Source organism: Equus przewalskii, chromosome 4 (assembly GCF_037783145.1).
Source record: "Equus przewalskii isolate Varuska chromosome 4, EquPr2, whole genome shotgun sequence".
Taxonomy (NCBI): Eukaryota; Metazoa; Chordata; class Mammalia; order Perissodactyla; family Equidae; genus Equus; species Equus przewalskii.
In genome coordinates, this window is record NC_091834.1 from 61422762 (window position 1) to 61441309 (window position 18548).

General features: G+C 49.7%; 1 protein-coding gene across 3 annotated transcripts; it reads left to right on the forward strand.

Annotated features, from left to right (window-relative positions):
* The first annotated feature begins 260 nt into the window (after positions 1-260).
* Positions 261-17778, forward strand: INMT (indolethylamine N-methyltransferase). 3 transcript variants are annotated; one of them, XR_011539190.1, is made up of 4 exons: positions 1060-1921; positions 3230-3437; positions 4453-7645; positions 7856-9222. XR_011539190.1 is itself a non-coding variant. In XM_008508003.2 (3 exons), the coding sequence occupies exons 1-3, from the start codon at positions 1663-1665 to the stop codon at positions 4880-4882; spliced, it is 897 nt and encodes a 298-aa protein (XP_008506225.2). In that variant the 5' UTR covers positions 261-1662; the 3' UTR covers positions 4883-9222. The 3 variants fall into 3 exon arrangements, 2 of the variants coding, with proteins under 2 accessions (XP_008506225.2, XP_070472259.1); XM_008508003.2 differs by having other exon boundaries at positions 261-1921; positions 4453-9222; XM_070616158.1 differs by lacking the exons at positions 4453-7645; positions 7856-9222 and adding an exon at positions 14563-17778.
* Positions 17779-18548: the final 770 nt, after the last annotated feature.

An 18548-nucleotide genomic window follows, 5' to 3' on the forward strand; every position in this document is an offset into this window, starting at 1 on the left:
TGCTGTTGGCTGCTGCAGGTGGCCTTCTCCACACAGCTCTCTGTCTTGGGTCTAGGGCAGATAATGGTCCCTGCCACTAGCCCTGGAGTATGGTGATGGTTAATTTTCTGTGTCAATTTAGCTGAGCCATGGTGCCCAGATATGTGGTCAATCATTATCCTGGATGTTTCTGTGAAGTTTTGGATGTGATTAACATTTAACTTGGTGGACATTCAGTAAAGCAAATTGCCCTCCATAATGTGGGTGGGCCTCATCCGATCAGTTGAAATCCCGAACAGAACAAAGACGGCCTTCGCCTAAACAAGAGGGGATTCTGCCAGCAGATGGCCTTTGGACTTGCACTGGCTCTTGAGTTGGCTCTTTCTGCTTCTCGCCTGACAGCCTTCAGATCAGAAGAGCAGCTTCCCGTCTTCCTGGGTCTCCAACAGATTTTGGGTGCACCCTGCAGATTTGGACTTGCTGCCTTCATAATTGTGTGAGCCAGTTTCTTAAAATAAGCCTCTTTACATACATACATACACACACACACACGCACACACACACACACACACACACACGCTTTTGGTCTGTTTCTTTGGAGAGCCCTGAGTAACAGGTCCTTTGTGGCTTCCCTCAACCCTGCCCAAACCTTTGCTAATGCTGTCTCTTTATTAAACACTCAAATTACATAACGTGAGAGCTCCAGCTCCCTGCCTGCTCTGAGTGCCTTCTGTGGGCTGGGACCATGGCCCCAGGCCTCCCTGGAGGCTGACCGTGTACCCACCCCTTGGAAATCAGGCCCTGAATGACCACTGGGTTTTCCTGCCTCTGTGGAAGCCTCAGTTTGTCAGGCCCTACAGGGTCAGCATTGTTTATTTACTTAAAGCCAGAACAAGTCGTTCTTGTCCTTCTCACTTCCAGGGCAGCAGGCCCAGACCCCAAGGGCAGCAGATCCATTTCTGTCTGGTTTGTGGCCAAGTCAGAGCTCTTTCCTGGAAAGGAAAGGAGGCCAAGCTTTTCCTGTCTGTGGGAGGTTTTATAACCCATTCCCCCTTTAAAAGGAGGAAGACTGAGGCCAGGGGGGTGACTTACCTGGGGTCACATGGCGAGTCAGCAGCCAAGAAGCCCCGACTCCTCTGACAGGCTATGCTTCATGACGGGGCTCCCTTGTCCCATTCGTGGAGGGTGGTGGCTAATTTCTGATCACACAGTGGCCTGCGTGGTGATGCAGTCAGCCATCCTGTTCTGCCCCCTGGGGTCTGAACAATGTCCTCCAGAAGGGCTGGGATGCCCACTGCCTGGCCTGGGGAGAGCCACTGGGCCCCTCTGACCACCAGGGGACTGATGGGGACCTCACTGTGCCCTCAGGCTCATGATATCTGTGACTTAGGGGAGTGACTTTGGTTCTTACAGCCTGTGAAATGAGTATGCTCATGGGGAAACTGAGGTTTGACACCTGCCCAAGGTCACATAGCAGCACGTGGCTGGCGGAGCTGAGAGGAGGACCCAGGACTGGGCACCATCGATGGACCTGGGTCCATCCCTCGAGGAAGCAGGACCAGGGCGGCTGCAGCCTCAGCTGTCAGGGCTCTGGGTTTAGAGCAGTTTCAGCTGAGGTTTGTTGGTGTGCTGGGCGGAGGGAGGGTCCATCTCTCCAGAAGGGCAGCTCAAGCAGAGGCCAGCATGGGAGGAGTGAGGGGATGGGACAAAATTCTGGGGGCGGGGCCAGGAGCATCCCGAGCCCTCATAAGACCTGGGCAGACAGGACGGCACACACTCAGGGCCACCATGGAGGGCAGCTTCACCGGGGGCGATGAGTACCAGAAACACTTCCTGCCCAGGGACTACCTGGCCACCTTCTACAGCTTCGACAGTGGTCCCGTCCCCGAGGCTGAGATGCTCAAGTTTAATCTGGAGTGTCTCCACAAGACCTTCGGCCCAGGTGAGCAGAGGGGGAACCTCATTCCTGCAGCCCCTTGAGCCGCTCTCCAGGGACCCTGGAGAGGGAATAAGGGAAGGTGCCTGGCGTGGCCCACCGGGGTGGAAGCCTGGTCCTGTCTAGGGGCTACAGGGTGTGGGGGTTGAGGTGGGGAGCTGGTGGGCCCTGCCGCTCTCTTTGATCAGATGTGAGGCAGGAGGTGGGGTCTGTCTCCTCACAGGGAGTAGGGACCAGGAAATCTGGTGGGGAGAGTAGAGGATCTTGTAGTTCCCAAACGCTCTCCGTTAGCCCCTAGATCTTTGGGGTGGGGCAGGGAAGGCTCTCAAGGTCGTCAAGCCCAGCCTAGCTCCTGCACAGTCAGGCCTCAGAGACCCCAAGAAGGCCAAGGGCAAACAGTGGGATAGTGGGATGTGGCTGTCACGAGAGTCTGGAAAAGCCCTACTCGGGGAGTTGAGAGAGCTGGGTGAGGTCTCAGTCCTGTCACACACCTGCTGGCAGGGCCCTCAGTCTCCAAGGGACTCAACTGAGCCGTCTGTAAATGGCCTACCTCCCAATGATAACTACTCTCCCCCTGGTGACACAGTGAGCTGGTCATGTCCTTCCTGGCTCTTGTGGCAGTGTCCTCACTCTGGCTGCTGCACTGGGGGAAGGGATAGGAAACTGGGGAGTCCCTTGGTGAGGAGGACAGGAGGGGGTTAAGGGCTGCTGAGCCTGGAGGAGTGGGCGGGTTGGGGAGGCAGGGATCAGAGAACAACCTGGCAGCTGTGACCCCACAGGCCCGTCCTCCAGGCAGAATGCTGGAAATCACGCTTCATTTCAGCTTCCAGGTAACCTCAACGCACTCCTGGGCCATCTTCCCAGGTCAGCTCCTTGGCAAGCCCGGCTTCCTGTTCCTGCCCGCCCTCCCCAGAGGAAGCTAGCTAGACAGGGCTGGACACCCATGGAGGCTCCCAGGCAGCCTGAACAGAATCTTCTTCAGAGCAGGGTTTGGGACCCATGTTCTCTGTCCAGGAGGGTAGTGGTTACACTCTTGGCTGAAAGACATTGCGCTAATTGTTTATCCTTTCTGAGACACAATTTTCTAATCTTTAAAATGGAAATAAAAGTAGCAGTTTCTGCATGGGGTAGTTCTGAAGTGTACACGGAAATTAATGCATATACAGCCTTTAGCACGGTGCTTGGTGTATCCATGATAATGGTCATGGTTGGCGCTGCATCCCCTGTGGGCTGGACCAGGGTGTTTGTTGGTCTCAGGTCTCAGTTCTTTCATCTGCCCCTTATCAGTCTCAGTGACCTCTCTCCCTCTGTCAGGGGGCCTCCAAGGGGACACGCTGATCGACATCGGCTCAGGCCCTACCATCTACCAAGTGCTTGCCGCCTGTGAGTCCTTCAAAGACATCACTCTCTCCGACTTCACTGACCGCAACCGGGAGGAGCTGGAAAAGTGGCTGAAGAAGGAGCCTGGGGCCTACGACTGGACCCCGGCTGTGAGATTCGCCTGTGAGCTAGAAGGGAACAGGTAGGGCTCAGGGGTGGGGGAGGGTGTTCCCTGGGGGCTGGACATCAGTGGCTCCCCTCAGAGGGCTCTCTGCCCTCTCTGTTGTCCCTGACATTTTCAGGACAGTAGGTCCCTCAAGGATGGGACCAGATGCTTTGGGTAGGATAGTAGATGGGCCCTTGAGTTTCAGGATTACAGCTCATTTGGGGCAAGTTTCTGATTACAGGACTGTATTGAGATGGGATCCAGCCAGGAATGACCACTGAAGAGCAGATGGAGGGCATTTCCTTCCTTCCTTCCTTCCATCTTTCCCTCCTTCCTTCCTTCTTGCCTGTCTGCCTCTATCTATTGATCATCTTTCTGTCTGTCTATCTATCTTTCTACCTCTCTATCATCTATCATTTTTCCTTCTTCCCTCTATTGTCTATACCTGTTGTGAGAATATTACACGTAGTGGCATGAACCCCCCACCCAGCCTGAGTATTCAGATGCAATGAGGACTTACAGGTGCTTCTCCTCTTGCCCCCTACCTTCCCCACTGAAGGTAATCACTCATATGAATTTTATATTTCACATTTCCTTCCTTTTTAAAAATAACTTTTGTCACATATTTATGTATGTCTAAGCAGCCTATTGTTTAGTTCTAGTCATCTATGAACTTTATAACAGAGTAATTTCCTCTATATTTTCTTCTAGGATTTGCTTTTCATCACTCAATATTATATTTTTAAGATAGCCACATCCATGCATTATCTGTTGCTAATTCATTAATTCATCCGTCTATCCAATAACATTTAGTGAAAGCTCAATCCATGCTTGGGGCTCAATCCATCTCTTGGGGGGGGTCCCAGGGAGCGGACCCAGATGGAATCAGAGAGAAGAAGGCCCCTCAATTGATCTGGTCCCATTCCCCTGACCGTTTTCCTACTGGGGGAGCTGGGGCAGCAATCCTTTGACCATCTGCTGGTCCCAGTGGGGTGGGAGTTCCCTTCGGGACCTTGATGCACCTCCCCCGAGCCCTGCCCTCTCTCCTCAGCGACCGGTGGTGGGAGAAGGAGGAGAAGCTGCGGGCTGTGGTAAAGCGGGTGCTCAAGTGCGATGCCAACCTGGGCAACCCGCTGGCCCCGGTTGTACTGCCCCCGGCCGACTGTGTGCTCACGCTGCTGGCCATGGAGTGTGCCTGCTGCAGCCTGGACGCCTACCGCGCCGCGCTGCGCAACCTTGCCTCACTGCTCAAGCCGGGTGGCCACCTGGTGACTGTCGTCACGCTGCGGCTCAAGTCCTACATGGTGGGGAAGCGCCAGTTCTCCTGCGTGCCCCTGGAGAAGGAGGAGGTGGAGCAGGCTGTCCTGGACGCCGGCTTTGACATCGAGCAGCTCCTGCACAGCCCCAGGAGCTACACGGTCAGCCTTGCTGCCAACACAGGGCTCTGTTTCATCGTGGCCCGCAAGCGGCGTGGGCCCTGAGCCAGGAGGGCCAGCCAGGGATGGGGCCAGGCTCAGGCCTCGGCCCATCTACACTCTAGAGAGGGGTTAGGAATGGGTAGTGTGTAACAGCCCCTGCTATCAACACTAATAGTCCATCTTCTGAAATCTTGAGATTTTAACATCCTCGTTTTAGAATCCTAAGTTTCCAACATACCTATTTCTAGGATCACACGAGTGGAATTTTCCGTTTTCTAATATACTAAGTCTGACAGCTACCCTCAGATGCTATCTGACTCCCGTGCGATGGTAGTGCACCTGGTCACATAGTTTCAGAGTCTTCACCCAGTACGTTTAAGACAAGGAAACCTCTAGACAGTGGCGTATTGGTAAACGTTTCACAATCAGCTCTAAAAAAAGCAAAGCAAAAAAAAAACAGCGGATGGATGGATGATTTGTGGCGTTGCCTATTTCCATGGTGTGAATGCTCCCACCGTGATTGCTTTCAAGCGCCAGTGGTTTAATATCTGGACCACAAAATTCCTAAAAAATTAACCATTGGCCCTCATGAACTGATACAAGCCAGCCTGAGCACACCACTGCCTCCAGACTAGGGTTGGCAGATTTAGCAAATAAAAATACAGGATGCCCAGTTAATTGAACTTCAGATGACCAAAATAAATTTCTTCTAGGCTGTGTGTCCCCAAAATGGCACAAGACATTTTTATCCAAAACGCGTATTAATTGTTTATCTGAAATTCAGATTTAACTGGGTGTCCTGTATTTCATCTGGCGGCCCGATGCCAGCCCTGGTCATCCAGCCCCAAGGGGGAAGAGGCACAGTCTGGGAGTCAGGCTGTTGCTAGAACATCAGGTGCCTTGTGTGGACTAGGAAAATCATTCCTACAGATGGACAAACTGCAGAAAGGCGCCCTCTGCGCTGATTAATTGAAAAAGTATTCCTTCTTCCTCTGGATGGACGATGAGAACAAGGCGGCCCTTCTGGCAGACCAATTAGAGAAAGGTGCCCTTTCCTTAAGGCTGACTTGGTCCCACCCCTGAGCACCTTTCAGCCTCCCTTCCCCTCAAACCTGTACCTATGTGTGGGGTGCACCCAGCAGAGCTGGACACAGCAGCCCCGATGAGAGTCAGGAGACCTGGATTCTAGTCCCAGCCCTGCCGCTAATTGGCTGGGTGACCTTGAGTGTCTTTTCCCTTCTCTGGGCCTCCTATTTCCTTTCTGTGAAGTCAGGGAAATGGGACCTAATCAAATAATCTGCAAGAAAACTCTAGAAGCAGGACATCATTGATGTGAAAGCACTTTGAAAAGTAAAAGGCTTTGCACAAATGACGATTGACATTACTTCCCCAAAGGAGAGCTGGAACAGCCCTTTGAAATGACCTTGTCCAATTCCTTTGTTCTATAGCCCAGAAAGCTGAGGTCCAGAGAGGGTAAGTGACTTGCCCAAAGACATACAGCAACCTGGTGACAGAGTTGGAGAAGCAGGTTTCCCGACGTCTGGTCCAGTGTGCCCTCCAAGCCATTAGGTGTCCCCACAGGCTTGGAGGGGCACGGAAGCCCCTCTTCGCCTTGGGTCTCCCCTAGCACGGGCTTGGTCAGCAATGGCAGTCCTATCAGCAGAGCTCACTTCCCAGGTCACACTCCACTCCAGGGGACTTACAGACCCCAGCTACTCCCGAAACGTGTCTCTGTCTGACCCTCTCTGGACTTGTCTGGAGACACGTCATATATGAGTAGGCTTTAGAAACGCTTATGTCGGGATGATCACCAGGCAGAGGCAGGTGGGGTGCCCAGCAGACGTGAAGACTCTGCAAACCCGTGTCTAGGAACAGGGAGGGTGAGGGGCTGCCACGAGGAGGGAAAATGGACCCTGGCAACTCAGATGTTTTGAGGCATTTAAAAAGGGGATGGTTCCTGCAAGGGGAAGACAGGCAATGTCCAGGAGAGGAGATTGCTAAGGAGAGGGAGCTACAAATGTGTCCCTTCTTACAGCTCAGGACCTCCCCTAGAGTGCGATCTGGCCTAAACACAGGCAAAAGACACAGAGCATGCAACCCGGGGGCCTCGCTCCTAGGGCAGCTCAGCATGCAGAGCTGCTGGCTGGCTGCCTTGGGGAAGAGGGTGGGCAAGGGTGTGGGGGAGGTCCATGGGGGCTTGTGAAGCCTGCCCGGCTCATTACTGAGTGACTGTGCTAAGCACCTGCCGTGTGTCCACCCGCAGATAGCTTGTACTCTCCACACGCTGTAATGAAACATTTGCGTACCCTAACCAGTGGGCAGAACCTGTGATATGCTGTCGAGCCTGGGGGAAAGGGGTCCTTAGAGAAGAAAGCCCCTTTGTAGCTGGAGAAAGGAACCTTCTGTTTGGGGGCAGGGGAGGTGGCCGTTTGGGGCAAGACTCCTTTTGTGTAGTAATTTACTAAACTGTGACCTCCCTGAGGTGATGGGGTAGCTCTCCTGCTTTATTGGGAGTGCAAACAGTATAAAACCCAACTATGGTGGCTTCACCAATTTCTCTTTGACTTCTCATATAATGATGTGACATATTGGTTCCGTGACTCAATGGTAATAGAGCTGGCATCTCTGTGATTAACTTTGCCTTTCCTCATGGTTACAAGATGGCTGCTATAGCTCCAGGCATCATTCCTAGGTTCAAGGCAGGGAAATGGAGGAAAAGGAGACTTCATCGGTAGTCTCTGGCCCTTTTATGAGGAAAGCAAAAGCCACTGCAGAAGGATTCTAGCAGACTCCACTTGTGTCATGTGGCCCTCCACTAGCTGCAAGGTAGGCTGGGAAAGGAAGCATACTGCTTTTCTAATCTCTATGGTGGAGGCGGGCTGGGGAGAAGTACGGCGGCAGGGGATGGGTTAGCCAGCCGCCAGCCTCTGCCACATTCTTTTTGCGTCAAGCAGAGCCGACCCCAGCCTTTGATCCTTTACTCCGAAGCTGGTGGTCTGGAGCCCTCTGCTTCCTCCGTTCCGTTCTCCACCGCAGCTTCCGGAGAGCCCTGGGCTCAGCAGGCACAAGAAAGCAGGAGACGACTGGTCAGTGCGTGAGCCTTCTGGTGGATGAGTCCTCCCCCCAGTATAAGCTCCCCTGGCCTGGAGGCAGCACCCTCATCCCCAGGCAGAGCATGTGCGTGACCAACTGAGCATGGCCCAGCAGGCCCTGCCGGGACCCAGCTGGACACCAGGGGGCTCCCTCTGCACCCACCCTAATGCCTCAGGCTTCTTTCGCGTGTTCCTGGGTGGGGTCTGCTGGGAGCTGGGTGACGGCCTATTCTTAGAAGTCAGTGACTCAGTTTCTCCTCTCTCCCAGCGCCATTTCTAGTTGTCTCTGTCCCCCACCCCTCCCTGTGAAACCGGTGCGGGAAGCTTAAGAGAAGGTGTGTCCAGCAGGCTGGTTGCAGGCACCCCTCCACAAGCCCTGAGGAGGAGGGAGCTCCTGGCTCTCCTTGGGCCCTCCCAGTGCTGTGAACTCTGTCTCATTAGGCTCCTCCTGGGGCAAGTTTTGCGCCTTGCCACCTCTCCTTGGGCGTAGTAGGCTCTTCCCTGCCTTGTCCCACGCCCGCCTCCTCCCACAATGCCGTCTGACCCTGCAGGATCGTCTGCATGAGTTCTGCAGATTCGGCACCCCCTGCTCTTTTCAGGGTGCTCACCATACCAGGGTTGAACTCTTCAGTGCCCTCCCTGGAGGAGAGGAATAGACAAGAAACACACAGATCATGTGCTAACATTAACATCAATTAAATGCTAGCCTCTTAAAAATTTTTTTTAATTTTTTAAATTGTGGTAAAATATACATAAATAAAATTTACCCTCTTAACCATTTCAAGTGAACAGTTCAGCAGCATGAAGTACAAGCACACTGTTGTGCAACCCTCACCACCATCTGTCCACAAGACACTTTTCAACTTCCCAAACTGAAACTCTGCACCCATCAAAAAGCAACTCCCCATTCCTCTCTCCCCCAGCCCCTGGCAACCACCATTCTTTCTGTCTCTATGAATTTGACTGCTCTGGGTACCTCATATGAGGGGAACCACACAGTATTTGTCTTTTTGTGACTGGTTTATTTCCCTTAGCATAAAGTCCTCAAGGTTCGTCCATGTTGTAGCACGGGTCAGAACTTCCTTCCTTTTTAAGGCTGGATAATAGTCCCTCGTATGTATGCACCACATTTTGTTTATCTGTTCATCCATCCATGGACGTTTAGATTGTTTCCACCTTTTGGCTATTGAGAATAATGCTGCTATGAGGTCAGCCACTTTTAAAAACATGTAAAACTCATTTAATTCTCACAACAGGTTCATGTGGAAGGTATTATTTTTACTTAATTTTTTAAAAAAATTGTAGACCCTACACAGTGTCTTCTTGGGCATTTTTTTCCTTTTGAAGATCGGCACCTGAGCTAACATCTGTTGCCAGTCTTCTTCTTTCTCTTCTTCTTCTTCTCCCCAAAGCCCCCCAGTACATAGTTGTGTATTCTAGTTGTAGGTCCTTCTGGTTGTGCTATGTGGGACGCCCCCTCAGCATGGCCTAATGAGCGGTGCCATGTCCGTGCCCGGGATCTGGGCCAGTGAAACCCTGGGCCGCCTAAGCACAATGCAGGAACTTGACCACTAGGCCAGAGGGCTGGCCCCGGAAGGTATTATTTTTAATCCTCATTTTACAGGCAGGGAAACTGAGGCAGAGAGGTTAAAATACTTGTCAAAGTCACACAGCTACAAAGTAGCTGAACCAGGCTTCTAGATCCAGGCAGTCTAGCTCAAGAGCCTAAGAGGTTAACCTGCAGCCCACACTCATCTCATAGCGAACCAGAAAGATGTGGAGCTGGGCCTGGGGCCATTCCAGGAAGGCTTCAGGGCACTAACCTTTGAGCTGTGTTTTGAGAGTGAGCCGTTCACTAACGTCTAACAAAGAGGAGAAGGGCCAGCTCTTCCCAGCAGAGGGAACACCTTGCGTGTTGTGGCTAAGCATACAAGGACCATCGCTACTTCACAGTTGTGGCCCCTGAGGTCCTGAAATGACACAAATAAGAATGTGGCTCTTGGTTGCAGGCTCTCAGGAGACTTCACTATCTGTGTAGTCCCCCTCTGCCCACCCCACCACCCCTACCACATTATGGGAATCAAGCAACACCCCTGGCCAAACGAGACTTGGAGAGGGGCTTCCACAAAGACTTATAGGCTCCAAAAGCATAGGAACTTCCCAATCTCCTCGCACCCCAAGACTGCAGCACCCCTCATCCTTGCAGTGGTGGAGCTGGAGGCGGCGGGTGGAGTGGAGCAGGGGAGGAGAAAGCTGGTGAGGAGACGTGAGCTGTCACTGCAGCCCTTCTTGCCCGGCAAGTGCAGACCTATCTTGTCCTTGTGCACTCTTGGCAAGTGGCGGTCCTCGGGCTCCACCTGGAACGCTGGGAAGTCCTGCACATCTTGCGACCCCACACTAATCTCAAAAGCCCCAAACCTACTCTTCTTCCTAGAGCTCTGTAAAAGCCTGTGAAAATTAATAAACAGAATCCTCACTTAAAATGGAGCCAGGAGGCCAGAAGAGAGCACTTTCACCCATGCACGGGTCACTCAGTGCAGGCTACTGACCCTGACAGGAAGAGACGGTACCTTGCATTTCTGCCGGGGAGTGATACTCCTCCAGCAGAAGGGAGAAAGAAATTCCTTGTTGCCCAGCAACAGCTCAGCCAATGAGAGACAGCTATAACTCAGCCAATGAAAAGCCACTGTACTTCAAACGCCCCCCTCTCCTCCAGTGGGCTCTTCCTTTACAACACCCCCTCCTAACTTCGTAAAAGAACGTTTTTCTGCTTTGTTTCTTTTGGCTTCCCTGTGGTTCCCATAGACTGCATATCCCAAATTACAATTCTTTGCCATTCCTGAGTAAACTCATTCTGCTGGTAAAATAACTGGCTCTTTGTTTTAGATCCACAAACCTAAGGTCAGGAGAAATGTTTGTTTACCAGAGGCATTTTAATTTGCTTATCTAGAAAGGAAAGGAACAAAGGTTGGTCATTCTGTTCATCTCAGCTTAAATCAGCTTCAATGTGAGCATAGAGGCCATGGGGGCGTTTCCGTGGGTAACTGCCCTCCTCCTAAGTAATGATGTTGAGACGTAAAGCTGCGCACAGTCCCAGAAGCGGAATAGGCCAGAGCATCTTTGGGGATCAAGGTCTGAAGGATGTGGGCTCTGAGCTCCCTCCACGTCTGGGCGCACACACGGGCGTGTTGTGTCTGCAGTAAGTGTTTGGGATGGAGAGGGTGCCATGATTTGAGATCCTAGGGAAAAGAACTGGAGGTATAGAAATGTGCCGTTTTGAAACGAAAGAATAGCAGTGTTCCAGAGATTGTTAGGTGTCCTCCCATATAGGTTATACCCTTTATCTCGTTCATAGTAATAGAATTTTTTAGCTGAGCATATGGCCATCCAAAACAGAGACCACACTTCCCAGCAGCTAGGTGCGACCAAGCGAGTGAGTTCTGACCAAAGGGATGTAAGCAGACTGTTCTGTGCCAGCTTCTGGAAACCTTCCCTAAGGTGTGGTACACATGGACTCCTTGCCTTTTATTCTTCCTCCTTTACTCCATCCTGCTACCTTGAACGTGAATGGTGCCATCTTGGGCTGTGAGGTCAAGGCCACACATGGTGGAGAAACAAGAGGGAAGGAAACTGGAAAGCTCATAATGTGTGGCACTGCATGAGCCCTGGACTTTTAGGTGAGAGACGTAAAATTTGATCTTGTTTATGTCACTGATGTTGTTGTCCTATTGTTATTGTTATTATCTTGGCAGGAACACCACAGCAACGGTGTGAGTCTCTGTCAGGGTGTAAGGAGGCACACGATGTTGATTGTCCCATTGCTGGTGATGGTAGCTCCATCATTCGGTGAATAGCATGTCAGCCAACTTTCTTTACTGTGAAATGACCATTTTCCCTTTGTAATTCAGAAATATCTTATGGAGAGATACTTTGAGACTATATAAATATCCTGTTTATCATCAAACTTTTACCCAGCAGCTTTAGCATCCATTGGTGCTTCTTGCCTGAGTGAATTATTATTATGCCAGTTGCTAAATGGTGATTTGCTAATTCCACGTTTCTTTCAATGTTTATTGGTTGACATACAAATGTAAGGAGGGGCTTTCTTTCTTTCTTTCTTTCCTTCTTTCTATAAATATGGACTCATGGATTCTTATTTTAGTCAATGGGTTGTAATCTATATTACTATCATTACTTACTTTGATGCACAGATTTGGCCAGTAGGAGCCTCTTTAAGCTGGCTTCTATGTTCTTTTGACATCATTCTTTGAGTACTTCCTTACTAAGTCACTCTTGTTTGGCGTTTTCTGTTGCTCAACTGAACCTAATGCTAACCAATATAATCAGGCATGAGAGTAGAACAAAGGACTGAGGACTGTGGCTGCCTTCTTTCACTCTGGTCCCAGAGGCCCAGCACTTTGCCTGCCAGGGCACCTGGTGGTCCATGAAGCAACCACCCTGAGCCAGAGTTGACTTGGGGAGGTGCCGATGGCGGCCTGCTCCAAACAGCCTCCTTTGGAGCAAAGGACTCAGGCCAGGAAACCTGGCCAAAAAGAAATCCTACAACTATCCCCAAGCATGGCCTTAAAGTGAGAGTGGGTCACCCTGGCTTTAGGGAGACTGAAGTAGAAGGGAAAGTTCCTGTGACCATCAGCTCAGGAGCACTGAGTTGGAACATTCAGATAGTTAACCTAGAGGAAGGTGCCCAGATCAGGCCAGTGGAGCAAGAGCTCCAGGCTTGTCCAGAGCTGTGGACTAAGAGGTCAGAGATCCAGGGGAGGGGAGAGCAAGAAGCAGAAGATGGAAAGTTGGAGGTCTCTCTGGGGCAGTTTTCATGTCAGGGCATACATAGAAAATGATAATTGCTGTGCAATGTGTTGGGGTAAATGAAGGCTGCTCGTGGCAGTAAGGGCCTGTGGTCTCTGCCCAGACAGCCTCATCCAGCTGCCCAAGGAGGGTGTGATCTCAGCACACCTGTAACCAATTTGCAACATGCCAGTGTGGACGCTCAGTGGGGAAGCTCTGGTCCAGCAAACCCTGGGGAAGGGAGCACCACCCACAGTTGGGGTTTCATTCCTTCCTAGAGGTTTGTATTGCTGAGGTTGAAAAGACAAGCTGCTGTAACAAAAGACACTCCCATCTCCACTTTCAAAAAAATAATAATAAAAATAAATAAAAAGCCAAAGCCCAAACCAGATGGAAGTTTATTCCTCTTATTTGTAATCTTCTGAATTCCAGGTCACCGGTGACCCTGCTCCATGCAGTCCTTCAGGGAACCAGGTTTCTTACATATTGTTTCTGCCACCCCTAGAGAAGCAGGCTCAGACTTAGGTGCACAGCAGAATTACACTGAGGTCTGGTTAAATGCAGATGGGGCACCCCATTAGAGTTTCTGATTCAGTAGATCTGATGTAGAGATGAAGAATTTGCATTTCTAACAAGTTCTTGGGTGATGCTGATGCTGGTGTTTTGGGGGCCACCCTTTGAGAATTACTGTCCAAGGGTGTCATCTTTGCCTTTATGGTCACAGCACACACCCATAGGTGCAGCAGCGCCTGGCTGACTGGAGTAAAAGAGTATGGAAGACGTGGGCCCGTCTTAAAATGCTGGCCTTCTCATTCCATTGGTGACAACTTAGCTCCATGGCCACATTCAACTGCAGGGGAGGGTGGGGAATATAGTGTGGCTAGAAAACCGCTTACCCAACTCCAAATATATTATTATTAATGAAGGAAAGAATGGATTCTGTGGGGCACTCCGTGGAATTCCCCATAGTGCTTTGGGGGCACTTTCCATTCATTTACTTGGACCAGAATTTTCATGCAGAATGCTTTCTTGGGGGATATCATATTATGATTTGCAAAGAGTGACATCATATTATTTAAATCAGGAATTACTCACAAGGAGGCATTGACAGTGACATCTGGGGATCTGGAGTCTGCACTTGATGGTGAAAACACGAGGATATGGAATAACTGCCAAAGGTCTCAGCTTGCCCCAGAGAAGGCGTCTTTTTATCTGGACTGTGTCTAAGGAGCTTTGCTCAAGAATTTTCTAGGATTGTTCCAGGGTGAGCATTCAGGAAGGTGGGTTGAGCAGTGTATTGTCAGAGTTCTCCAAAGAAACAGAACCAATAGGAGATATCTGTCTATCTGTCTCTCTATCTCTTTATCTGTCATCTTTCTCTCTCTATCATCTGTCTGTCTATCTCTCTATCTCTCATCTATCTATCTATTGAGAGACTAAAATTTGCAGGGCAGGCTGGCAGGCTGGACACCCAAGGAAGAGGTAATGTTGCAGTTTGAGTCCAAAGGCAGTTGGGAGACAGAATACCTTCTTCCTTGGGGTGCTTCCATCTTTTCCTCCTAAGGTCTTCAACTGATTGGATGAGGCCCACCCCATTATAGAGGGTAATATGTCTTATTCAAGGTAAAATGATTTAAATGGTAATGTCATCTAAAAAAATGCCTTCACAGCAACATCTAGACTCATGTTTGACTAAATATTGGGGTACTGTGGTCTAGGCAAGTTGACACATAAAATTAACTATCACAGAGGTGGAGGAGATTATATACAATTTTAGTTAAAATGGATATATTCTCAAAATCTCACTGGGTGCCTCTCCTTCCCACTCATCTTCTGCCTGGGCAGCCCTGCTACACAGGCTTGTGGATGGCCCTGCTGCATGGAACTGCATGGACAGCTGGACCCCATCACTCCTGAAACTGAGGAGGTCTGGGATGCTTTGGGCTCAGTGAAAGGCCAAGAGCCTCACCAGGGTTGTGGCTGTCCCAATTCATCCTGCTGGAGCCTGGCTGGCACTTCGGTCTTTCCTCCATCTCCAGTCTCATGTTGGCAGCCATGTGGAGTAGAGACTGGGAGGTGGCCAATGACACAGGGCCATGTGGAGGGTGTGTGGGTGAATTGTTCCTTCATGTTGCCAAGGACAGTGGCCTGGGCTGGACTCCTTGTCCTGGCCACTGGGAGTGGTGGCCAGACAGCTGGGAAAGACTGGAGTTCACATCATTAGAAGGACTTTCACCATGTCCTTCCAACTCAGCTGTTTCAGACAAGTTGCACCTGGTCAGATCCATGCTCCCACCTCCCTGACCCTGGATAGCAGGTCCCTGGGGAGGACATGGTTATGGAAACAAACATGCATGCTTCTGTTCTTCGGAACCTCCCCGACCCAGGTAAATGCCCAGCCCTGCCCTGCCTTCAGGGATCCCTAGGTTGGAGGGGTATCCATTCGGTCAGTCCTCTCCCTGGAGCATCCTGGAGGAGGCACCACATGACCCTCGACTCTTGCAAACAACGCGGCAGGCCCACCTCCCTGTTCCGAGGCCCATCCCATGTCTGCTGCAGCGCCCAACAGGGCAGCAGGCAGAATCAAGGGACCCCATAAACTCCTGTGGTTAGACTCACACAAATACGGGAGCTCACAGACTCATAGATGCATAGAGCCACTGCTGTGTGCATTGCTATCACATATAGCAATGTGTGTGATTTTTACACGCATACATGCACGCGCACGCATGTATGTACGCACACAAACACACGCCTGCAGAACCCTTTCTGTGTTATGAGGCAAGGCCATCTAAATTGCTTCTCCAATGTAAGGTCCACTGAATTTCCCTTAACTAATAATACACCTTGCCTCACGACCTCCTCTCATCACTGGTCCCAGCAAGGCCTCCTTTCATTAACTAATGAATCAATAGGAGTACTGTAACAAACGCTTATGAAACAAATGCCCTGATGACACTCAGAACACTGACAATTAATTATATTTACCCATGTGGTTCTCCCCTGCCCTGTAACAAACGCTTATGAAACAAATGCCCTGATGACACTCAGAACACTGACAATTAATTATATTTACCCATGTGGCTCTCCCCTGCCCTGTCCCCCTGCCCCCCAGCCCCTCCTGAGGGACTGCTGGTGAATCATGTGGTCTTCACTCCCTTACGTTGATTTTTATAAATATAGCTTTTTAATAAATATAGCTTATAAATATATCTTTACTGAAGCTATATTTTCCCACAAATTATGATTTTTTGATTTAAGTTGTTTTAAGTTTGCACAAAGATATGCTGTATGTAATCTTTTGGGAGTTAACTTTTTCCTCACAATTCCATTGCTGAGCTCAGTGAGTAGCCCATTGAATTTCTGAGCAGGCGGCTGAAATGACTGCCAATCACCAGTGATGCTGACATCCCTCTCGGCTCACGCTGGTTTTAGGTCAGCGTGTGGCACAGAGAGATTGTGTTTGCTGGGTCCTGGGCAGGCAGGCTCCATAGCTCTTGCTAATTTAGCATCTCCAAGCATTTATCTCTGTTTTATGGAACTTGGAAAGAATGATCAGGTCCTTCTTTTGATGGCATTGTTGTCACATCTCTGCATGTTTATTATAAAGGAGTCATTTTTGAGGACCCCAGCCACCATCCACATTCTAGCGGGAGAGCCGGGCTCCCTTACAGCGCCCTGTGAGATTCTCCAACTCACAGGAGCATGATCCAGAGAAAGCAGGATGACTGCCAGGGATCTGTGGCAAAGAATGGGATGTATGACGCAATGTAGTCTCTCCCCCGGATGGCTGGCAGGACATCCTTCGCCCTTCCCATATTTACCAGGTTGTTCCCTTTTACTTGACACCTTAAGGTTATCTTAAGGTTATTGTATCCCCAGGAGCTAGCTACGCATCTAGAAAAAGAATGCATTCCTGTGCTTCTCTTGCTTAACTGTTCCATTCCAAATGTGGTAAAAAAGTCCCATAGTCAGGAAAGTGTAGCGCGCACACACACACGCATTCACACACACTGAATATGTCTAGCCTAGATTTTACCCAGATTACTGCTTGTTGTAACTGTCTCCTAATCAGTCTCTCTGTTCCATACTCGCCCCTCTACAGTCTATTCTCAACACAAAAGCCAGAGGGATCCAGTCAAAACTAGGTCAGATCCTGTCTCTCCTCTGCTCAAAACTCAAGTCAGTAAAAGCCAGTCCTTCCAATGGCCACAGGCCTTCACAGTGGGGCCCTGATGCCTCATTCTCTCCCCAGTCCTCTGGCCTCTCTGGTTCACAGGCACTCAGGCTGGACGCTGTCTCAGCACCTTTGCGCTCACTGTTTCCTCTGCCTAGAGGGCTCTTCCTCTAAGTATGTGTGTGGCTCTCATCCTCTCTTCTTCAGGTCTTTGCTGAAATATTACTAAGTAATCATTGTGGTTTGAATGTTTGTGTCCCCCTGCCTCCAAATTCATATGTTGAAATCCTAAACCCCAGTGTGATGGGAACTTTGGAGGTGCTTAGGTCATGAGGGTGGAGCCCTCAAGGAAGGATTAGTGCACTTCTAAAAGAGACCCCCGAGAGCTCTGTCGCCCTTTCTGCCCTTTGAGGATGGCCATCTATGAACCCGGAAGTGGGCCCTCACCAGACACTGCACCTGCAGGCACTTTGATCTTGGACTTCCAGCCTCCAGAATTGTAAGAAATAAATTTCTGTTTACAAGCCACCTAGTCCATGGTATTCTGTTATAGCAGCCCGAAAGCAGTCTTAGGTGATCACCTTTTAAAAAATTGTGGTCTCTGCTCTCCATCGAAAGCCCTCCTATATATACTCCTCCTGTGCTTTTTTTTTCTTTTTAAATCTATGACATTGTAAACCCACCTGCTATGCTCTGTGTGTATTTTCCATGTGTTTCAGTTATTTGCTTCTTGTCTATCTCCTCATTCCCCACTCCTACCGACTTCTCTTCCTCCAAGAGCGCACATATTTTACAGTGCTAAATCCATGGCGTCTGTCCACCAGGCACGTGGCAAGGGCTCAATAAATATGTATCAATGAATAAATGAATGATGAAGGAAGGAATTTTTTACTCTTTGTCTTCATTTCACCCTGATCTTTCTCCAGGAGGGGAATCTCTCTTTCCTCTGACTTACTACATAACACTTACTATCTGTGATACACAATCTCTTACCGGAGCACAAATGTGTCTTGTGCTGTTTCCTATCATTACACATCCTTTAGTGTGTCTTCGTAGCGGGCACATGAGGTCCCCTTGACAGAGGATCATGTGGGCTTCTGCAGCTCTGCCTACTCTATACTCACTGGCTGTCACATAGCACTAAGTGCCCAAAAATGGCTTCTCCACGAACCATCGCACGCTAGAGGGGGAAGACACCTAGAAATCATAACACGGTCTGCCACGTTACAACGATTTCCTAGGGCGTCTGAATAGTGTGGTACCATTGCTTCACATGTATGGTCGCAAGATGATTTTAGAGGAACACACAACTTTCTGGTTACATATTTGTTTTAATGTGCATTAGAGAGTTAACAAGCACACCCAACCTATGATTTTGTGGATATTACTGATTGGAAACACTTACCTTTGAACATAAATTTAAGAACATGCATGTTAACTTAAAAAAAATAATACATAAGTAACTATAGGTATTATGGGTTGATGGGTGTCCCTGCAAATCCATATGTTGAAGTCCTAACTCCCAGCATCTCCGAATGTGACTGTATTTGGAGATAGCGCCATTAAAGAGGTAATTAAGTTAAAATGGTTTCATTAGGGTGGGCCCTAATCCAATATGATTAGTATCCTTGTAAGAAAAAGAGATGATGCAGAT